The following is an 18,107-nucleotide window of genomic DNA, read 5'->3' on the forward strand; positions in this document are numbered from 1 at the left end:
AAATCCGGTCCCTAACCGCCCCCTCCTCCGTCGTCTGCTTGCTTTGTACAGGCAGTCAAAACAGAGCTTGCGGCCAATTGAGGGGGACGGGAAGCAAAGCCGACTAGCGCCTCGCCCCCTCCAGCCGGCCCCCCGGCTCCCTCCTCCCGGCCCCCCGGCCTTCCCTCCCCTTTCCCACTTCTCTCCTCGCCCTAACCTCGCCCCCATCCCCCGCTCATTTCCTCTCGCACCCGGGCTCGCCAATCCCTCTTTCCAAGCCCCTCTTCCAGCCCTGGCCTTCCTCTCCCGGCTCGCCCCCTTCTCCCCAATCTCAGTCCTCTCCCTCCCTTCACCCTACCCCCTTCCTTCCTCTTCCCTTCCCCCATCCCGTAGCTCCCCTTGTTCCTCCCCACTTGATCGCCCCCTTACTCTGTCCCCGCCCACTCTGCGCCGGCCTCTGGGTCGGGGCTGCGCCCCACGTGTGGACGGCTGCGCTCCAGCCCCCACTGACAGCCGCCGCCTGCCGGCCCGCCCCGCGCCCCACCGGGCCTCAAAACCCCCGCGCCGCGCCCTCGCCCGCCGCATCTTCCCCGGCGTCCAGCCTCCCGCCCTCCCTCTCACCGGCGGCTCGCCCCGGCCCCGCGCACCTCCGCCCGGCTCCTCAGCCGCCGCCGGCGCGTCGCTGCCCCGCGGGACTCCGGGCGAGCCGGGAGGAGACACTCCTCTTCTTTGGGGGGCGACTTTTGTTTGCTTGCCGGCTTCTTTCTAGTGACTTTTGCAGCTTTCCAAGATCTGTGCCCGGAGCGCACGGGAATTCGCCGAGCCGCTGCGTGCAGGCCCTTTTTTGCTTTTGAGGTCCACTTTCTTTGTAACTTTACGCCGCGGCTGCTCGGGTTACTTTTGTAATTTCCCGCCCCCGCCCGCTGGCGGTCCTGGAGTCGCTCGGGGCCGTGGCCCGGGGGATGCAACGTGGACCGCGCGGGGCTGCCGGCCGCACCGCCGCCGCGCCTCGCCGCCCGCTGCGCTAGAGCCCGCGCCCCGCCGGGAGCCAGGGGGCCGGGGCTCCCGCTAGAGCAGGGAGCCCGAGCCCGAGGGAGTCTCGGGAGCCGACGAAGGGCTGGTTAGACCCTGACTTTTTTCGGGCCGCGCAGATTTTGTCTTTGAGCGCTCCCTCTCCGCGGACCACGGTCCGCGCGCTCTCGGCGCCCGCGATGGGGAGACGGCGGCGGCTGTGTCTCCAGCCCTACTTCGTGTGGCTGGGCTGCGTGGCGCTCTGGGCGCAGGGCACGGCCGGCCAGCCCCAGCCTCCGCCGCCCAAGCCGCCCCGGCCCCAGCCGCCGCAGCAACAGGTCCGGCCCGCGGCGGCGGGCTCTGAAGGCGGGTTCGCGGTGCCCGAGTACCGGGAGGAAGGTGCCGCGGCGACCACCCGCGTCCGCAGGCGAGGACAGCAGGACGTGCTCCGAGGGTAGGTGGGCAGGCGGCACGGGGGAAACCTAGCTTGGCAGCTTTCCATTTCACCCCTCCCTGAACCTAGTTCTGGCGGCCAGAGTTGCTTCGCCAGGAGACCCTGAAGACTCCCAGGAGTGCCTCCCCCTTTTCCTCCGCAGCTCAGCCGGCAAAAAGCCCTCCCTCGGGGGTTTGGGCGGCGGCTGGGTCGGAGGCCCCCGGTTGCGGATCTCGGAGCGCATGCAGAGCCGGCGGTGCGGGAACAGGTTCCGAATGTCCGGCGGAAGGCGGGCTGGAGTCCACCCCGCGCCAGGGCTGGTGGAGCCTGGCTGCTCCCCACCGTCGGGGGCGCAGCTCCCGAGTCTTTTGTTTGAGGACGTGTGCGGGGCTTACAGCTCACTCTAATCGTCAACCCAAGCGCTCCACCTTTCGACGCGCCTTCCTTGACACGTCGGGGCCAAAGTAACAGTTGATCCAGGAGCGATGGATTTGGGGACGAGGGCAAGGATTTTTGAAACGGAGTATTCCCTTTGTTCTCTGCATCTGGAAGCTAGAATAGTAGCAAATTATATGTTTCCATGTTTCTTTTCGCCCTTTATAAAGGCAGCAACGGAAGGCAGATGAAAGGCAATGTTTGGACGTTTTTGACCCTCCCCCATTCCAGCGTCTAGCCCATTTACTTCCACGTCTGCGCCCCAAGCCCCAAGAATTTGAAGTGTAGCTTTCGTTTGTTTGTTGTCCCGAAGTCGACTCGCTCAGGGCTTTGCTTAAAAACCGTTAATGTGTTACCGCACCCCTCCCTACGTTTGTGTGACCTCGCTTGTCCATCGCAGGCCCAACGTGTGCGGATCCAGGTTCCACTCCTACTGCTGCCCAGGATGGAAGACGCTCCCTGGAGGAAACCAATGCATTGTCCGTGAGTGTTGGGCTGGGATCTCAGCTTGTGGCAGCACGATCGGCCCCATCTCAGGGCAGACCTCTTGCGTTTAGTTGTTTGGACACACAGTTGTATTTAGAATCCAGTGGGCGCATAGCAGTGATAATTCGGACTCGGCCCTGTTTGAAAGGTGGGGAAGAAGCAGCCGGTTTGCATCAGTTTAGACTTCACTTCTAGACTCTGTTGAAGGGCAATAATGATAAAGGTTTCAAAGATACTTGGAAGGTTTATCTTTCTATGTCTATTAATACAAACTGAAGAGGGAGTACAGCAATTCCCTAGATAACTCGAAACCACTTTTTCCTAAAAGAGTCCAGATAAGACCACAATGTGATTATGTAAATTATCTGGCTTTTGACTCTCCATGAGGTTTAGGCCTTGACTATCAAGCTTTCTTGGGCCTTTGTACAAAACCACTTTATTATCTCTGGTTCATCTCAACAGCCACATAAGATAGATATGAAAAGAGCACTCTCACGGATTTAGTGTTGACCCAGGTAAACAAAATTTTTAAAAGAGAGAACTCTTCTGAATGGCTTTGCTTTTTTTTTTGAAAGACATTTAAATTTAGAATTTCCGGACCCCAAATTTCATAGTGTACAGTAGATTTCCAAAATGTGAGTGTTAGAACTTTAAAAGTTCTGCATATCTGACCTTAAAAGCCTTGATTATTTTATTTAGTTTCCAAAGTGTATACCCAGCTCTCCAAATTTTAATTGGAGAAGTCATTAGTTATCAGCCTCACAGTGATGGACTGTGGGATGTCTTATTTCCCATGCCTGTGAATTTGTGAGTTGAAGTGTGACTGGCCGTCTTCCGTGTGTTTATATAGCACAGCCACATTTGTCTTTTTGGGAGGAGAGCCAGGTATCATAGACAGCACATTCATTTAGAGCCAGTCTTGACTTTAGATTGACCTCGATGTTCTCCCAGGAAAAGATAATTATGCAACTGTGAACAGAGAAAAAGGGCAAGCCACACTAGCCAAGAGATAATAAGGATATAGTGGCATCTCTAACTCTATATTTATTGGTTTTGTGGGTTTGAGATAGACCCCTAATATTGTTTCAGTGCAGTTTTTAAAAAGGAATGAACTCTCAAGTGTTGTGAAGACTAGTTTCTTACTATTTTTTCTACCCTAAAAATCCCACAATCTCTAGTAATGAGACAAAAATAGGAAACAACAGCTGTGTTCTTTAAAGTGATTCATAAATATTTAAAATAAATGCTCTGATTATAAGCCTTTGCTTTAATTAAAAAAAAAAAAAGAAGAAGATTGCATTCTTTTCTCTGTGGCACAGACGTCGTAGATGTTAGGCATTTATGGAGGGTGCATTTACTCTTTCATGCCAGTAGGGCATTACCATGCCTGCTTTAAACTTACATGGTTCTTAGAATCCTGAAACAGCTAACGTCACTCATCACACACCTGCCATACTAGCCGGGAGTGACTTAGGCACGGTGGAAAGTCTGACTCACTAAATGTAATGAATGTGACTGCCATTATTGAGTTGGAGAGCAGCCGAGGAGAAGGGATCCGTTTATGGTACGTGTTGAAAATCTGTAAAGTCAGGTTTTATTGGATCAGTGTGGAATGGGAATTCCAGAGAACAGAGCTTTCCAGAATATTTGCAGTAGAAATATATATATGGCCCTCTGAGTGTCAGCTTTAAATACTTTTGGTCTTTGAGTAACATTGTACCCTTTATTTATTTAGAAGATCAGCGTTGGAAATCTCAGAGTAACACTGAATGTTGTAGCCTGCATTTCTCCTACTTGAAATATTTGGGTGCTTATGAAATACATTGGAATGTACATGTATCATAAATCTATAAAAAGCGTAGACTTTGAAGTGATCTTTATATCTCCAAGAAACATTTACTACACTTGTGTCAAGTGATATCTACAAAAATATTTATTAGCACATTAAAGTAATTCAGATACCCAAGAGTATAAAATAGTGCACAAAATAGAGAGAGAATGTAATGCCTTTATATTTTCTTGTATGGGTCTCACCTAAATTTTATCTTTTTTAATTTTCTGCATTAAGTTCAGTAGTCCAATCATTTTGACATTTAAAATTATAATATGTGGAGGTAATAACCAAATTGAAACCACTATAAAGTCAAAATCTAGAATTTTGATTCCAAGATTTTCTAATGATAGTAAATTATTTCTTATATTTATTGAATTTCAGCCATTTAGCAAAAGAAAAGCTCTGAGACAACTTACAAAAAGAGAATAAGTAAAATGCAAGTAGAAAACGAGGACGAAACATTAATTTTCTCCTACATTTATACATCAGCATTCTTTCTCTATAGAAAGGCATTAAAATGATCAACTTCTGGAATTTTAATGTTTGGCCTTGAGCAGGCTTCATGAAGAGAAGATATTAAAAGAAAATGTATTCCTCAAACTACTAGAAACCTAATGCATTTTGTTTGAGTCTCTGGGTTTTGTTGTTATTGTTCTTACTTGTGGCCTGCAAAGATCACTGAAGTACTTCCAAACTTCCAAATATTTGTTTCCAAGAGGATGGAATTGACTTTCTCACTTTCCATTTGTTTTTTTAATCTGTTAGAACATGAAGCAATGGGAAAGTTTGCTTATTAATTTATTTATCGTGAAATTATGCTATGAAGGGCATTTTGATCATTGGAATAACAGTAGGAAGGGGATGGCCAGGAGTCATAGCATTTGAGACCTGAAGAGACGTCAGAAGACACCATTATAATCCCTTTGGTTTATTTTACCAATGAGAAAACTAAATCCAGAGAAGCTGTGGGGTTTTTTTCTGAGCTTGCAGTGGGTCATTGGCAGAGCGAGAACTCAGCCTCAGACCTCTTGCCTACTGCGTAGTACTCACTACTGTGCCGTGCATCTTCTCCCAGCATCACTGAAATCCCAACATCCAGGTCCTTTCTCCCTCTCCCTCTGGTATTTCTGGGCCTCGTGGTTTTCGTGAGTGTGAGAGGGACAGATATTTAGGTGAGGCATACCATAGTCTGAGATGAGTGTGAGGAGAAAGGGCCTAAGCACTCTCAAGTCTCACTGGCTCATGGATGTAGAGTGCACACCTGAGGCCATGACAGGGGTCTGTCTGAAGATGACCAATCTGCAGCCTATCAGACCTTCTTTGGTTTTAGGACCTGGGTGCGGGCACTTTATATATATTACTGGAGCCTAGACTAAATGTCAACCTGCTGGGAATGAGGGGTCTTTGAAATAAAACAATACTTTAGTAAGCACTTATCATTAGAAAGTTATTGGTGATCAAAAACTCTAGTACATTTTAAGGGTTAATAATCAACTCCATGGCAGGAACCATGTTCTTGCCTAAAATTAGTTTTCTACCTTCACACCATGATCTATGACATTTTCATTTATAGGGAGTACTAATAGAGATGCTGGCCATATTATGTGGATGTTGAAAGGCAATTTAGAGAAGAAAACAATTATTGAATTAATTCTCTTCTATAGAATATGCTCTTTACATTATTGGGGGTCTCAGATCTCTTTGAAAGTTGTGGCACCTCTCTCTAGGAAAATGTTTACAGCTAGTGTCAGGGCGTTCTCAGACTCTCCTCTTCTTGTCTTCATGCGTCTAGTCATGGAGCATTAAAGCATGTAGGCTTTGTGCACAAAGAGAGAATTCAGTTGTGAGTGTAGTGATAAATCTCTCAGCTCCTAAGTGAACTGACTCTAAATATGGAAGAAACTTCCCAATTGAAGGCACTTGGCTAACCATTTTGAGGCTCCGTGGTATGTGCTGTGTCAGTGGGCCTAACATTCTTTGCTGTGATGACCCTCATACCTTGGAGGTCACAGCTGCAGGAGGCTTTGACTCTCCCTCCATCAAAATGTCGCAGCAGCTTTTCTGAGCAGCAGGAATAGGCTAGGTTGTGGAGATAATATGGGAGAAGAAAGGCTGGAGGAAGGAGAGAGGGAATTATTAAGAGGAACAGAGATTGATGATGGGGCAGGTCAGATACCAGCTGAGAAGGAATGTGCATGGAACCCCTGGGGCTTGGCCAAGTTGTTAGGGCCTGGAGTCTCTGGCTCAGCCAATTTCACATTCTCTGTCTCCTGTGAAAGTCCTTTACAGAGTGGGCTGTGTTTTCCAAAGGTATGCAGGACCTCTGGGTTTCCTCAATCCTCCCAGCTTCCTGGGACCAAGACTGTCTTCTCGTGGTGAATTCCACATATAAACTTGCTGCCTTGAATGGAAAAGATGACTTGTATTGATAGGAGAGTTGAAGAATTAGGATTATAGAACTTGAAATAACTTCATTTGTTTGCACGTTATCATAAGGATACTTGTGAGACTTATTCTCGCGTCTACAATGGGTAATTTTGTTGCAGATCTGAAATTAAACATACATCACGTATTTTATATCTTAGTTTTTCAGGTTTATTGTTTTTAACCATAGCTTTCTTGTTTTGTAAACTATGATTTATTACCTAATTATTCATTTGCTTCCCTATTGTGCTTTCCACAGCAATTTGTAGAAATAGTTGTGGAGATGGATTTTGTTCCCGTCCTAATATGTGTACTTGTTCCAGTGGCCAAATATCGCCGACCTGTGGATCAAAATCAAGTATGTTTCTTATTATATGTGACCTTATTTACTGCATTACCGTTAGGCTTTTGAGTAAATACTAAATGTCCTTTTCAATGAGACTATAAATCCTTGATTATTTTCCTCACTAACTACGTCTGTATTAATCCTTGAAGTAAAAATCTTTGGTGGCTTAGTTGTTGCCACCAACAACTAAGGGACAACAGAATAATGATTTTCATTAAGAAAAATGATTTAATTCTGGTCCAGAAGCTATGTGTCTGTGCAGTAAAAGAGCCTGGATTCAGTGGAGAAGTAATTTCTTGTGAATAACAGCTATAACTTACTGGGATTTTACTATGTGCTAGGTACTGTTTTATGTTTGACTATATTGTTTTATTTAATCCTTAGTAAACACTATGAGATATTATTATTGCCCCAGTTTACGGAGAAGGAGATTGAGGCACACATAAGTTAAATAACTTGCCTAAGGTAACAGATTTGAATCCAGGTATTCTGGCCTAAGCCTGTAGATTCAAACCCTAGGTTCTATTTATTGCCTTTGCTTAACTCCTGTGGCTCAGATTCTGTTTTGAGGATTAACTAAAGGGGAAGGATAAGAAGATTGAGATGACAACAAATATTTATTGTGTCCTGAGCAGATGCTTTATATATATTAATTTATTTTGCTTTACACACATTAACTCCCAATGACTCTGTAAGATCACTGTAACAGTGGACTAAGATTGTGTTATTCACGACCCAATTAGAAATTGTTGGGTCTTTAAGGTCCAAGGTTAATCTTTGAGTCCAGTATTTAAGATAACATTATCAAGGATGAAGCAGATATTGTTTATTTAATTGCTCAATAATTAAATAAATCTTTAAGTTGGCCTCAAATAGTGTGACGTTGTTATATTTTTAACATTTCTCTCTACGAATTTTCCCTAAGAAAAGATAATAGTGAATCCTTCTGACTCAGGAATGTAAGATTCAAGATTCATACAGCAAATGTCATTGTGTTCTGATGAAACTTCTGATTAAAACACTAGTTACACTTTCTTTGAAAATAATCTGTCATTTTCTCAGCCTTTTAGAAACTATTATTCAAAATTCTTCGAGACTTTCTTGACCACCCTGATTAGCAAATTTCCTCCACCACTTTCCTAAACTTCCTTTCTCTGATTGCCTGGAAAATACCCTTGCCCATATCTTCATTATCCTCTTCTCTTAGTTTTCTCATATATGCCCTCAGCAAAAAACCCAATCCTGGAGAAATTTTACAATTCAGCTTCTTAATTCCTCTCCCTGGGCAGCTGAACATTCACTGGCCCACCCTCAGTTTATGGTCTATAATTTGGTAGGGAATCCATGAATTCACTTGGCATTGAGTAGTACTCATTCCCTCTGCATCAGGAACTTTTCTGTCCTTTCCAGTCCTTGTCCTGCTCCACCTCCCTAAAGCGTTTAGCACCATTAATCACTGTCTTCTTGAAATGCTCTCTTTCCCTCACTTGTATATCAATTGCCCACAATGCTCCTTTTCTTTCTTTTTGTTGTTGAGGAAGATTGTCCCTGAGCTAACATCTGTGCCAGTCTTCCTCTGTTTTGTATGTGGGATGCCGCCACAGCATGGCTTGATGAGTGGTGTGTAAGTCCATGCCCGGGATCCAAACTAGCGAACCCCAGGCTGCCGAAGTGGAGTGCACCAACTTAACCACTACACCACTGCGCCCGCCCCTCCTTTGCTTGATTACTATTTTTTAGTCTCCTTTCTGTATCTTCTTCATTAGCCTTCCATTCAAAGTTTGGTATTCCCAAGAATTCTGTCTTCCCCGGGTGAACTCATTTGTATATATGTCTTCAACTACCGATAATATGTTGCTAACTCATAATAATAATCTCCAGAGTAGATCGCTCCGCTGAGCTTCACATTCACGTGTTCCCTTTCTTATTCAACATCTCCACTTGAATGCCTAGTAAGCATCTGAAACTTGGTAGCATGAAACTCTCGATTCATTGCTGACCATGGTCTACTTCTTCCACAGTTTGTCTTGCTTCAGCAAATGGCACTGCCATTCACCCAGTGTTTAAGCGACTCCTTCTCTTTCTCTCATGTCAACTCTTTTAACAAGATCTGTAGCTTCTACTGGAAAATATATCTCAAATCCATCTTCCCCTTTCCATCACCACTGATACCATATGGTTCAGCTACCCTCAACTCTCACCTGGACTATCTCCTGATGCAATAGTCTCCTGATGGGTTCCCAAGCTTCTACTCTTGCCCTCTTCAAATCCATTCTCTGCAGAGCAGCTAGAGTAATCTTTTAAAAATATATATCACATCACTTCACTCTCTTATTAAAACTTTTCAATGACTCCCTGTTGCATTCGGGATATATTACAAACCTGTCCATGGCCAAGGAGGCCTTGCTTTATCTAACTGGCCTCTACTTGCTTCTCTAAGATCTTCTCAATCTGCCTCTTTATAATCCTGTGAATCTTTCAATTCTTCAAACAGAGGAAACCCTTTACCATCCTAAGGTCTTTTGATTTGCCGGCTCCTCTTCCTGTGTGGTTCCTCCCTGGTACTTCTCATGCCTGGCTCATTCTAATCCTTCAGAACTCAGCTTAAATGTCACATCTGAGCGGTCTTGTCTGGTTGCTGTATCTAGGTTCCTGCTTGGCTCCAGGCTTTTCTCCTTCACAATACAGTTTCCTTCAGAGAACTTATCAGAATCTATAATGGCCTTGTGGTATTTGTTTACTTGTGTTTTGTTTGTCTCCCTAAGGAGATGAAAGCTTCATGAAAGTGGATACAGAGTCCATCAGGACAGCAGGGCACTGAGCTCCTATGGCAGGCCCTCAGCCCCTGCATTTTGAATGGATACACGTGTGTCTCTTACATCTTAGAAAGTACACTACTAGTCACGTTCTATTTATTTCCTTTAACACTGAAAGTGTAATATATTTTAAATGCATACTGAATAACATATGTTGTAACAGATATGGTCGTGTGCACTTACAACAAATAAATAAGGATATGCTTGGGTCATAACATTTACTTTTCTAGAATATATTTGTCATTGAATTAGATATTTAGTATAGTTTTATAACTCTCACAGAAACTATAATTTTGGGGATTGATATTTTTATATTTTTTGTTGTTCTTTGCAGTTCAGCAGTGCAACATCAGATGCATGAATGGTGGGACCTGTGCAGATGACCATTGCCAGTGTCAGAAGGGATATATTGGAACTTATTGTGGACAACGTAAGGAACATTGGAATAGACTTGATTTATTAGAAATAATTTGATATAGTGGGTATTTCATTACTAAGTCATAATTTAAGGTTATGTAAAGCCTATGATCCTTAAAAAAATAATTTTATGTAGTAAGCCATATCTTACAACTGAATTAACTTTGTCCTATAAGATTTTTCCTAACTCTTTTAGAATTTTTGTGTTTTGGAGTATTGATGTTGTTGAATACCACTAGTGCTTTTTTTTTTTTGAGGAAGATCAGCCCTGAGCTAACATCCATGCTCACTAGTGCTTTATCAAATTTGACACATATCATGAGTAAATAATTGCTTCTTTTTCTTTTATCTAGCTCTGTAAAACTTGTATACCCTCCTGAAAAAGTAGTGAAGTTTTCTGTGATCTCTCTCTCTGTATATATATATATATACACGCACATACACATACACACATATATGCCAATCTTTCAAAATGTCCTTTGCTTCAATATATTTAATTATTTAACACCACAGTACAGGGCTGTGAAAGGACTTTTTGAAAATCAGATGTCATTGTGAAAGAGGGAGCTTTAATCCAGCGAAACTGTTATCTTTACTCAATGGAGAACATCCTGTACTAATTAAGAAATAACTTTTGGCAAGAATGTGAGGATTGTAGCTCCTGGATTATGGCACATTACTAGGGAATAATTTAGGTTAGTGTTCCCAAATTGTGGGACTCTTATGGAAATCCCCATATTTTTAAGTATGCATAAAATTGATTCATAAATACTAGGAAAGTCCCTTTTCACTTCATTTGCATTTCATCAGATGCAGAGTCTAGTTCTACTGCTCATATTCAGGGCCTCCCTAGGAATTGCTCATCGACCTTTGTGGTATAGAAACACTAAGTCTTGAGTGTGCAGGAATATTTAGCTTGTTTTAGATTAACCTTATTTTATTTTTATTACAGTTAACAATTTTTTGTGTGTGTGAGGAAGATTAGCCCTGAGCTAACATCTGTTGCCAATCCTCCTCTTTTTTGCTGAGGAAGACTGGTCCTGGTCTAACATCCATGCCCATCTTCCTCTACTTTATATGGGACGCTGCCACAGCATGGCTTGATAAGTGGTGCGTTGGTCTGCTCCCGGGATCCGAACCTGCCAACTCCGGGCCGCCGAAGCAGAGCGTGAGAACTTAACCGCTATGCCACTCGGCTGGCCCCTACAGTTAACAGTTTTTAAGTGTACGGTTCAGTGACATTGCATACACTTACATTGTTGTGCAACCATCTACAGAACTCTTTCCATGTTGTGGAACTGAAACTCTATAACCATTAAACACTAAGTCCCCATTTCTCCCTCACCCTGGCTCTTGGCAGCCACCCTTCTACTTCCTGTCTCTATGAATTTGACTACTCTAGATACTTCATATAAGTATAATCATACAGTATTTGTCCTTTTGTGAATGGCTTATTTTACTTAACATGATTTTGTTCATGGTTCATCCACATTGTAGCATGTCAGAATTTCCTTCCTTTTTAAGGCTGAATAATATTACATTTTATGTGTATCCCATATTTTGTTCATCCGTTCATCCATTGATGGACACTTGAGGTGCTTCCACCTTTTGGCTGTTGTGAATAATGCTGCTGTGAACATAGGTGTACAAACATCCATTTGAGTCTCTGCTTTCAGTTCTTTGGAGTGTATACCTGGAAGTTGAATTGCTGGATCATATGGTAATTCCATTTTTAAGGTTTTGAGGAGCTGCCATGCTGTTTTCCATAGTGGCTACACCATTTTATATTCTGACCAGTTGCCTTCAAGTTAGGGTAATTATACTTTCTAAGTGCGATAAAGTTTTCTTTTAAAAATTTTTAGATAAATAATGAATCAATTTAAAGAAACATATTCTATTAAGGTCAAGAGTCGGCCCCCTTTTTCTGTAAAGGCTAGGTAATAAATCTTTTAGACTTTGAGGTCTCTATCACAGCTACACTCCACACTGCCACTGTAGTGCAAAAGTGACCATAGACAATATGTAAATGAAAGAGCTGGGCTGTGTTTCAGCAAAATTTATTTATGGATGCTGAAATTTGAATTTCATATAATTTCCACTAAGTCACAAAAATATTATTATTCTTTTCATTTTTCAACCACATAAAAATGTAAAAACCCCTTTTAGTTCATGGGCAGTATGAAAATAGACAGTGGGCCATAGCTGGCCTGTGGGCCATAGTTTGCAGACCCCTTATATAGGTTGTTCTCAAGTATGGCAAAAGCTGTTAAGGTAATCTGATATTGACTGAAGTTTGGGAAATGGAGTGTTAAAATATTTAAGAGAGTACAGTGCATTGAGGCCAGTTTTCTTGCAAAAATAGGAGATGCCAATATAATATTTTTTTAGGCTAGGGTTGGCCAGGCAAGAACAGGAAAGAGCTGGACAACAGTGGAACAGATATTGTAGCAAAGTTTCTTTTTTCATGGATAATTATTTTTCCTATATTTTCTTCATACACTAAGGTTTTTCCAAGTTTTGTACAGTGGACTCCAGTTTATAATCATAAAAAAAGAAAAAGTCTATTATGAACACAATATTTATAAACAGGCAGATTTATAACTTTTTTTACACCTAAAAAAGCGTTAGTAGATCTGATCATATCTCTGTTTCACAGAGTTCAGTAGCCGGAGAAGAGACACAGTTATCCTTTTTGAAACTCAACTTTTTGCTCTGTAGGGGAAAAAAATCATAATTACTTTAGAATTACAGGGGGAAGAGCCATGCCTCAACTCCTCTCTCAGAGTATTTGCTCAAATCTGTCTTGAAACTTTCAGCCTGAATTCAGCTGCTGTACCTGCCTGGAGTATATGTGTGTATGTATGTATTTCCTGAAGGTTCTGCAGATGGAGCTCTTGTAGGTGTGTCTCTTCCCTGCTCTTCATACGGAAGTGGGAAGCAAGGGGCTGGAAAGTGGTTTCCCTTCCCGGAGGAGGTGCTTTTGTGTTCTTCTATCTCTGTGCCAAACCATATTCATGTTACCACACTTTCCAGTAGGGAAAAGTGAGAAGCACTGGGTCAGAAGCAGCATATACCTGAAAATGTGTTCTCTAGAGATCTCATGGGATGAAACCACCCTTGTCTAACATTTATCTCAGGGGTGATAGAGCCGATGGTACAAGCAGAATATGTAACTAACAAAATTCATTAGCAAATAGAAGGTGAAGGTAAGATAATTAGTACATATCAGCTCAAGAAAGGAAGACATTTCTAAGTTGTCTTACAGAGAGACAGTGTTACAGTACTGAGAGTAAAGAAGCAGATGTAACAATTTTCAGCTTGTGAATCCAGAAAAGTCCTGTAAATATGTTTGCTAAAATGAGGATTATAAAAACATTTGAACTGCTTAGCTGCTTTCCCAGAAATACAGAAAGCGTTCTTTAGAAAGCACTGTTTAATTTCATTCAACAGTGTTTATTGAGTAATTACTACTGTGTGCCCCACACTGTGCAAGGTGCTGGGAGTACTTCAGTGAGCAAACCAGATGATGTCTTGGCCTCACAGAGCTTATATGCTGGTGGGGAAGGTAATTAACAAGCAGGTAAAAAGGTAAATACCTAATACAGGTTTAGGTAATGAGAAATTCTAGAATAAAGCAGAGTAAGAGGGAGAGACTCTGGGTCAGGATAAGCAGTTCTCTGCTGTTTTACATTGGGGATCTCTGAGAAGATGACTTTGAACACAGACTTGAGCCTGTCCTTATAGGTCTATAGGAAAAGTGTTCTAGACAGGGTAAAGCAAATTCAAAGGACCTGTGGTGGGAACAGACTTCATGTATTTTTGGAAACAATAAGAAGAACCATGTGGCTGGAGAAAAGGAGATAATGGTAGGAGGTGAGTTTAGAGATGGAAGTATAGGGTCTTATAGACCAAGGAAAGAATTTGGACTATACTGTAAATATTAGGGGAAACCATTGGGGCGTTTTGAGCAGTGGAGTGATACTATCTGATTAACGTTTAAAAAACATCACTCTGCCTGCTGTGTTGAAACAGGGTTGTAGAAAGGGCAAGAGAGAGAATGAAAGGGCCAGTTAGGAGCCTATGACAGTGGTGCTCGTGGATGATGCTGTAGTAATTGAGGATGGGTAAGTGCTGGGATTAAGCTTGCTGATGGATTGGGTGTGGTGGATGAGAAAAAAAGAAACAGCAAAGATCCATAGTGAAAACTAGAGGATTTTGGTGGAGCTCCAGGCTGAATGGTGAAGTCATTTCCTGATATGGAAAGACTAAGGAGGCAGTGGGGTGGACTGGGGGTCGGGTGGAGCTGAGACCGTGGGATATCAAGAGTTCTGTTTTTGGGGCCGGCCCCTGGCTTAGGGGTTAGGTGACCACGCTTCGCTGCTGGCGGCCCAGGTTGGGATCCCGGGCGCGCACCGACGCACCGCTTCCCCGGCCGTGCCGAGGCGGCGTCCCACATACAGCAACTAGAAAGATGTGCAGCCATGACATGCAACTATCTACTGGGGCTTTGGGGAAAAAAAAAGGAGGAGCGTTGGCAATAGATGTTAGCTCAGAGCCGGTCTTCCTCAGCAAAAAGAGGAGGATTGGCATGGATGTTAGCTCACGGCTGATCTTCCTCACCAAAAAAAAAAAAAAAAAAAGAGTTCTGTTTTGGATTCCATAGTTTAAGAAGTCTATTAGACCTCCAAGTGGAAAGATCTGTGAACTCAGATCTTAGGAGAGAGGTCAGAGAGAGAGAGATGAATTTGGGAGCATATAGATTGAATTTTTATCTAGATAATATATTAATCATAGGCCTAGATGAAGATCACTAGGAAGTTGGTGTAGATAGAGAAGAGAAGTAGGTTGAAGGCAGAGCCCTGATTCAGTCCAATATTTTGAGGTGGAGAAGAGGAAAAGAAGCCAGCAGAGAAGAGTGAGAAACAGTAGACAGTGAGATAGCAGGTAAACTGAGAGAGTGTGGTATCCTGGAAGACAAAGGAAGAAAGTAGAGCCAATAGTAAATATATATCGTCCTCTGTCGAAACAATAGGCTTTTGTTTCTTTCCTCTTTTTAATGTTTTAACCTCATTTAGCATGCTATTTTTATCTGATATGTTTGTGTAGAAGTAACAACCATCATTTTAGATTTGACTTATGTCCAAGTGGTATCTGTACTTATGTTGAGTGGTACAGGAGTCTGTCTAATAAAAACATATACTTGTCATATTACCAGCACAAAGTAGGTGCTCAGTAAATATTGAATAAAAATATTCAAGCTTCTACAGTACATGATCCATATTCTGTTTCACAGGCCAACTAACGTGAAACGGTACACTTTTCCCTTCTCCCCAGATAGTGGTAGGCAGTTAAGAAACCAGCTCATATTTCCATCTATAGTATGTCTTTTTCTCCCCTGCCTTTCACTTTGTCCCAGACCAGGTGTAAGCATTTTTGCCTTCCTGGGTGGTCAGCACTGTTTCCATGGTGGACATTTAGGCATATTCAAGTTTCTTTCCAACTCCAGTTGAAATGTAAATTTCTGTTTCTGTTATGTTTTGTTACAAAAAAAATTACTTTATAAAATAACTTGCATCATAACTCATTCAAAAGAAGGAAAATTACCTCTTTTATTATTTTTTTGTTCTATTTTTATCTGTATTGCCTGCTTCTCTTCTTTTGCTGTTGTTCTTCAGTGTAAACTATGGATGTTTTAGAGGAAGTCGTGTTTTTCATACAAATACTCTGTAGAACAAAAGAGAAGGGAAATTAAGGTCTGTAGACACCTTTAATGTGCAGCCGCTGTGCACTTTGTTTTGTACACCATTTTATTTAATCCTCAGACTCCTGTGGGGTGGGGACTGTTAGCTCAACTTTACAGGCAGGGAGCCTGAGAATCAGTAAGATGGTGTGACTGGGATGTGCTGGGGCCAGCAGAATTCTTTATCTGGTCACCTTGTCATTCTGCCTCCCAAAAAAGTGGAAAAAATGCTGTGAGATTTTGACATGTTGCAGGATTTTTTTTAGCATCTGTGGTATATCAAATAGTACGGTAGATGACAGGGACACAAAGGCAAACACCCTCTGGTCCCTGTCCTGGAAGAGCTCACTCTCACGGGAGAGCTAGGAATATAAGCAAATGGCTGTATCAGTGGGTCTCATTCTTTTTGTTCACAAAACCTCTTTACATTTTTAAAAATTATTGAGCATCCTGAAGATCTTTTGTTCAAATGGCTTAAATCTGCTGATATTTACCATATTATAAATTAAAATTGAGATATTAAAGAAATTATTTATTTCATTTAAAATAGCAATAAAACCATTGTGGCATGTTAACATAATTTTTTTATGAACAATAACTATGTTTTTCAAAGCAAAAAAAAATTTAGTGAGAAGAGAGGCATTGTTAGTCTAACCTGGATAGGTTAGACTAGGTTTCATCTGTACTAGATGAGCTGTTACCAGGAGAAGCTCAAGGCTTATCCAGCCCTGTTCTCCTACCTGGGATTTAGAAGCTCTGTTTTGGAAAACCCTAAGAGAAGCCCTTCCTCTACTTACCCAGGGATAGATCCTGAGTGTCAATCATGAATGCTTTTTTCCATTCATGTCTTAAAGGCTAGCATATGTCTAATGAGAGAACATGTTTGGGAAAATGATTTCATTTACTTTTCTTATAGTTTGATAATATTTAAAGAAAATTCCTTACACTGTAATTAATTACATTAGGTGAGTGCTGCCTTTTTGCAGTATATCTTTTTAGCAGTCAAAATCTTCAGCTCCTGGCAGTTGCTTCTGTGGCATTACACACTATGGAGAGTTCTCTGACAGGTTTTTTTGTTCTTCCTTCTTTCTGTCCACCCCCATCTTTCTCATGCTTCTCATGACCGTTTTTCCCTTTCTTTTATCCTATATATTTATTCATCTAATTTACTGCCCGACCCGCATTTCAAGGCAGTGATGAGTTGGAAGTGCTGTGTAGAGCTCTGCTTGGTATAAGCGAAGAAGCAGAAAGTCGTGGTTCTTGGGGAGACAGACATACTTGTGAAAACGTACCCAGAATCCTGCCTTTGAGCAGAGTCTGATGCAGACAAAGAATTTTAAGGCCATTGACACAGTGATGTTTTAAGATGAAGATATCTTTTCTTTCAAAGTATGTTTTCGGGGGCCGAGCTGGTGGCGTAGTGGTAAAGTTCACGTGCTCCGCTTCGGCAGCCGGGGGTTTGTGGGTTCGGATCCAGGCGTGGACCTACACGCTGCTCATCAAGCCATGCTGTAGTGGCATCCCACATACAAAATAGAGGAAGATTGGCACAGATGTTAGCTCAGGCACAATCTTCCTCAAGCAAAAAGAGGAAGATTGGCAGCAGATGTTAGCTCAGGGCCAATCTTCCTCACCAAAAAAAAGTATGTTTTGGTCTTGCTACTATCAGCAGAACAGAGCCACTCCATGCATTTTGGATAGTGATAGGTAATCCACTTCAATATTCCTGGTAAGGAAATAGCAACACTATTGCATCTTGAGATATCAGTTTATTTATTGAGCTTCCCGTTTTTGATATGTACCTCACTTGCAGCGCACATAACTGTGCTTTGCCCCCTCACTTCCCTTTAATGTCTTAAGCTCTGTTTTTTAAGCACAGGTCATAGAGTATAATCCTCTTCTTCATCTGTGAGGACAGAGTGTTTCTGTTCAACAAGGTGGGTGGGTTGGGAGACAAGCTCTTAGCATCTGTATTTTCTCTTGGAGAAGACGTGATTCTTGAATTCAGCTGTCGTCAGTATGGCTCGCAGGAGTACTTATTTTTCAAGTAATCTGAAGAGTGATCTTTTAGGAGACTTTCGTGTCACGGGTCCCGGCTGCTGAGTTGAACTCCACTGAGGGGAGGTGCAGTGGGGAGAAGGGAGCTGCTCAGGTTCGGATCTGACTCACTGTCTCCCTCTGGGCTG

The 18,107-nt window shown here is 42.5% G+C and overlaps 1 protein-coding gene across 1 annotated transcript in view; it reads left to right on the forward strand.

Annotated features, from left to right (window-relative positions):
* The first annotated feature begins 274 nt into the window (after positions 1-274).
* Positions 275-18,107, forward strand: part of FBN2 (fibrillin 2) — a 235,238-nt gene continuing 217,405 nt past the window's right edge. Inside the window, exons 1-4 of the mRNA XM_004420246.3 lie at positions 275-1,444; positions 2,259-2,341; positions 6,862-6,960; positions 10,099-10,194. Of these exons, the coding sequence (XP_004420303.1) occupies positions 1,191-1,444; positions 2,259-2,341; positions 6,862-6,960; positions 10,099-10,194 (532 nt within the window). The 5' untranslated portion in view covers positions 275-1,190. The remainder of the gene's footprint in view (positions 1,445-2,258; positions 2,342-6,861; positions 6,961-10,098; positions 10,195-18,107) is intronic.

The sequence above is a fragment of the Ceratotherium simum genome, chromosome 4 (genome assembly GCF_057802395.1).
Source record: "Ceratotherium simum simum isolate JZ-2026a chromosome 4, ASM5780239v1, whole genome shotgun sequence".
Classification (NCBI taxonomy): domain Eukaryota; kingdom Metazoa; phylum Chordata; class Mammalia; order Perissodactyla; family Rhinocerotidae; genus Ceratotherium; species Ceratotherium simum.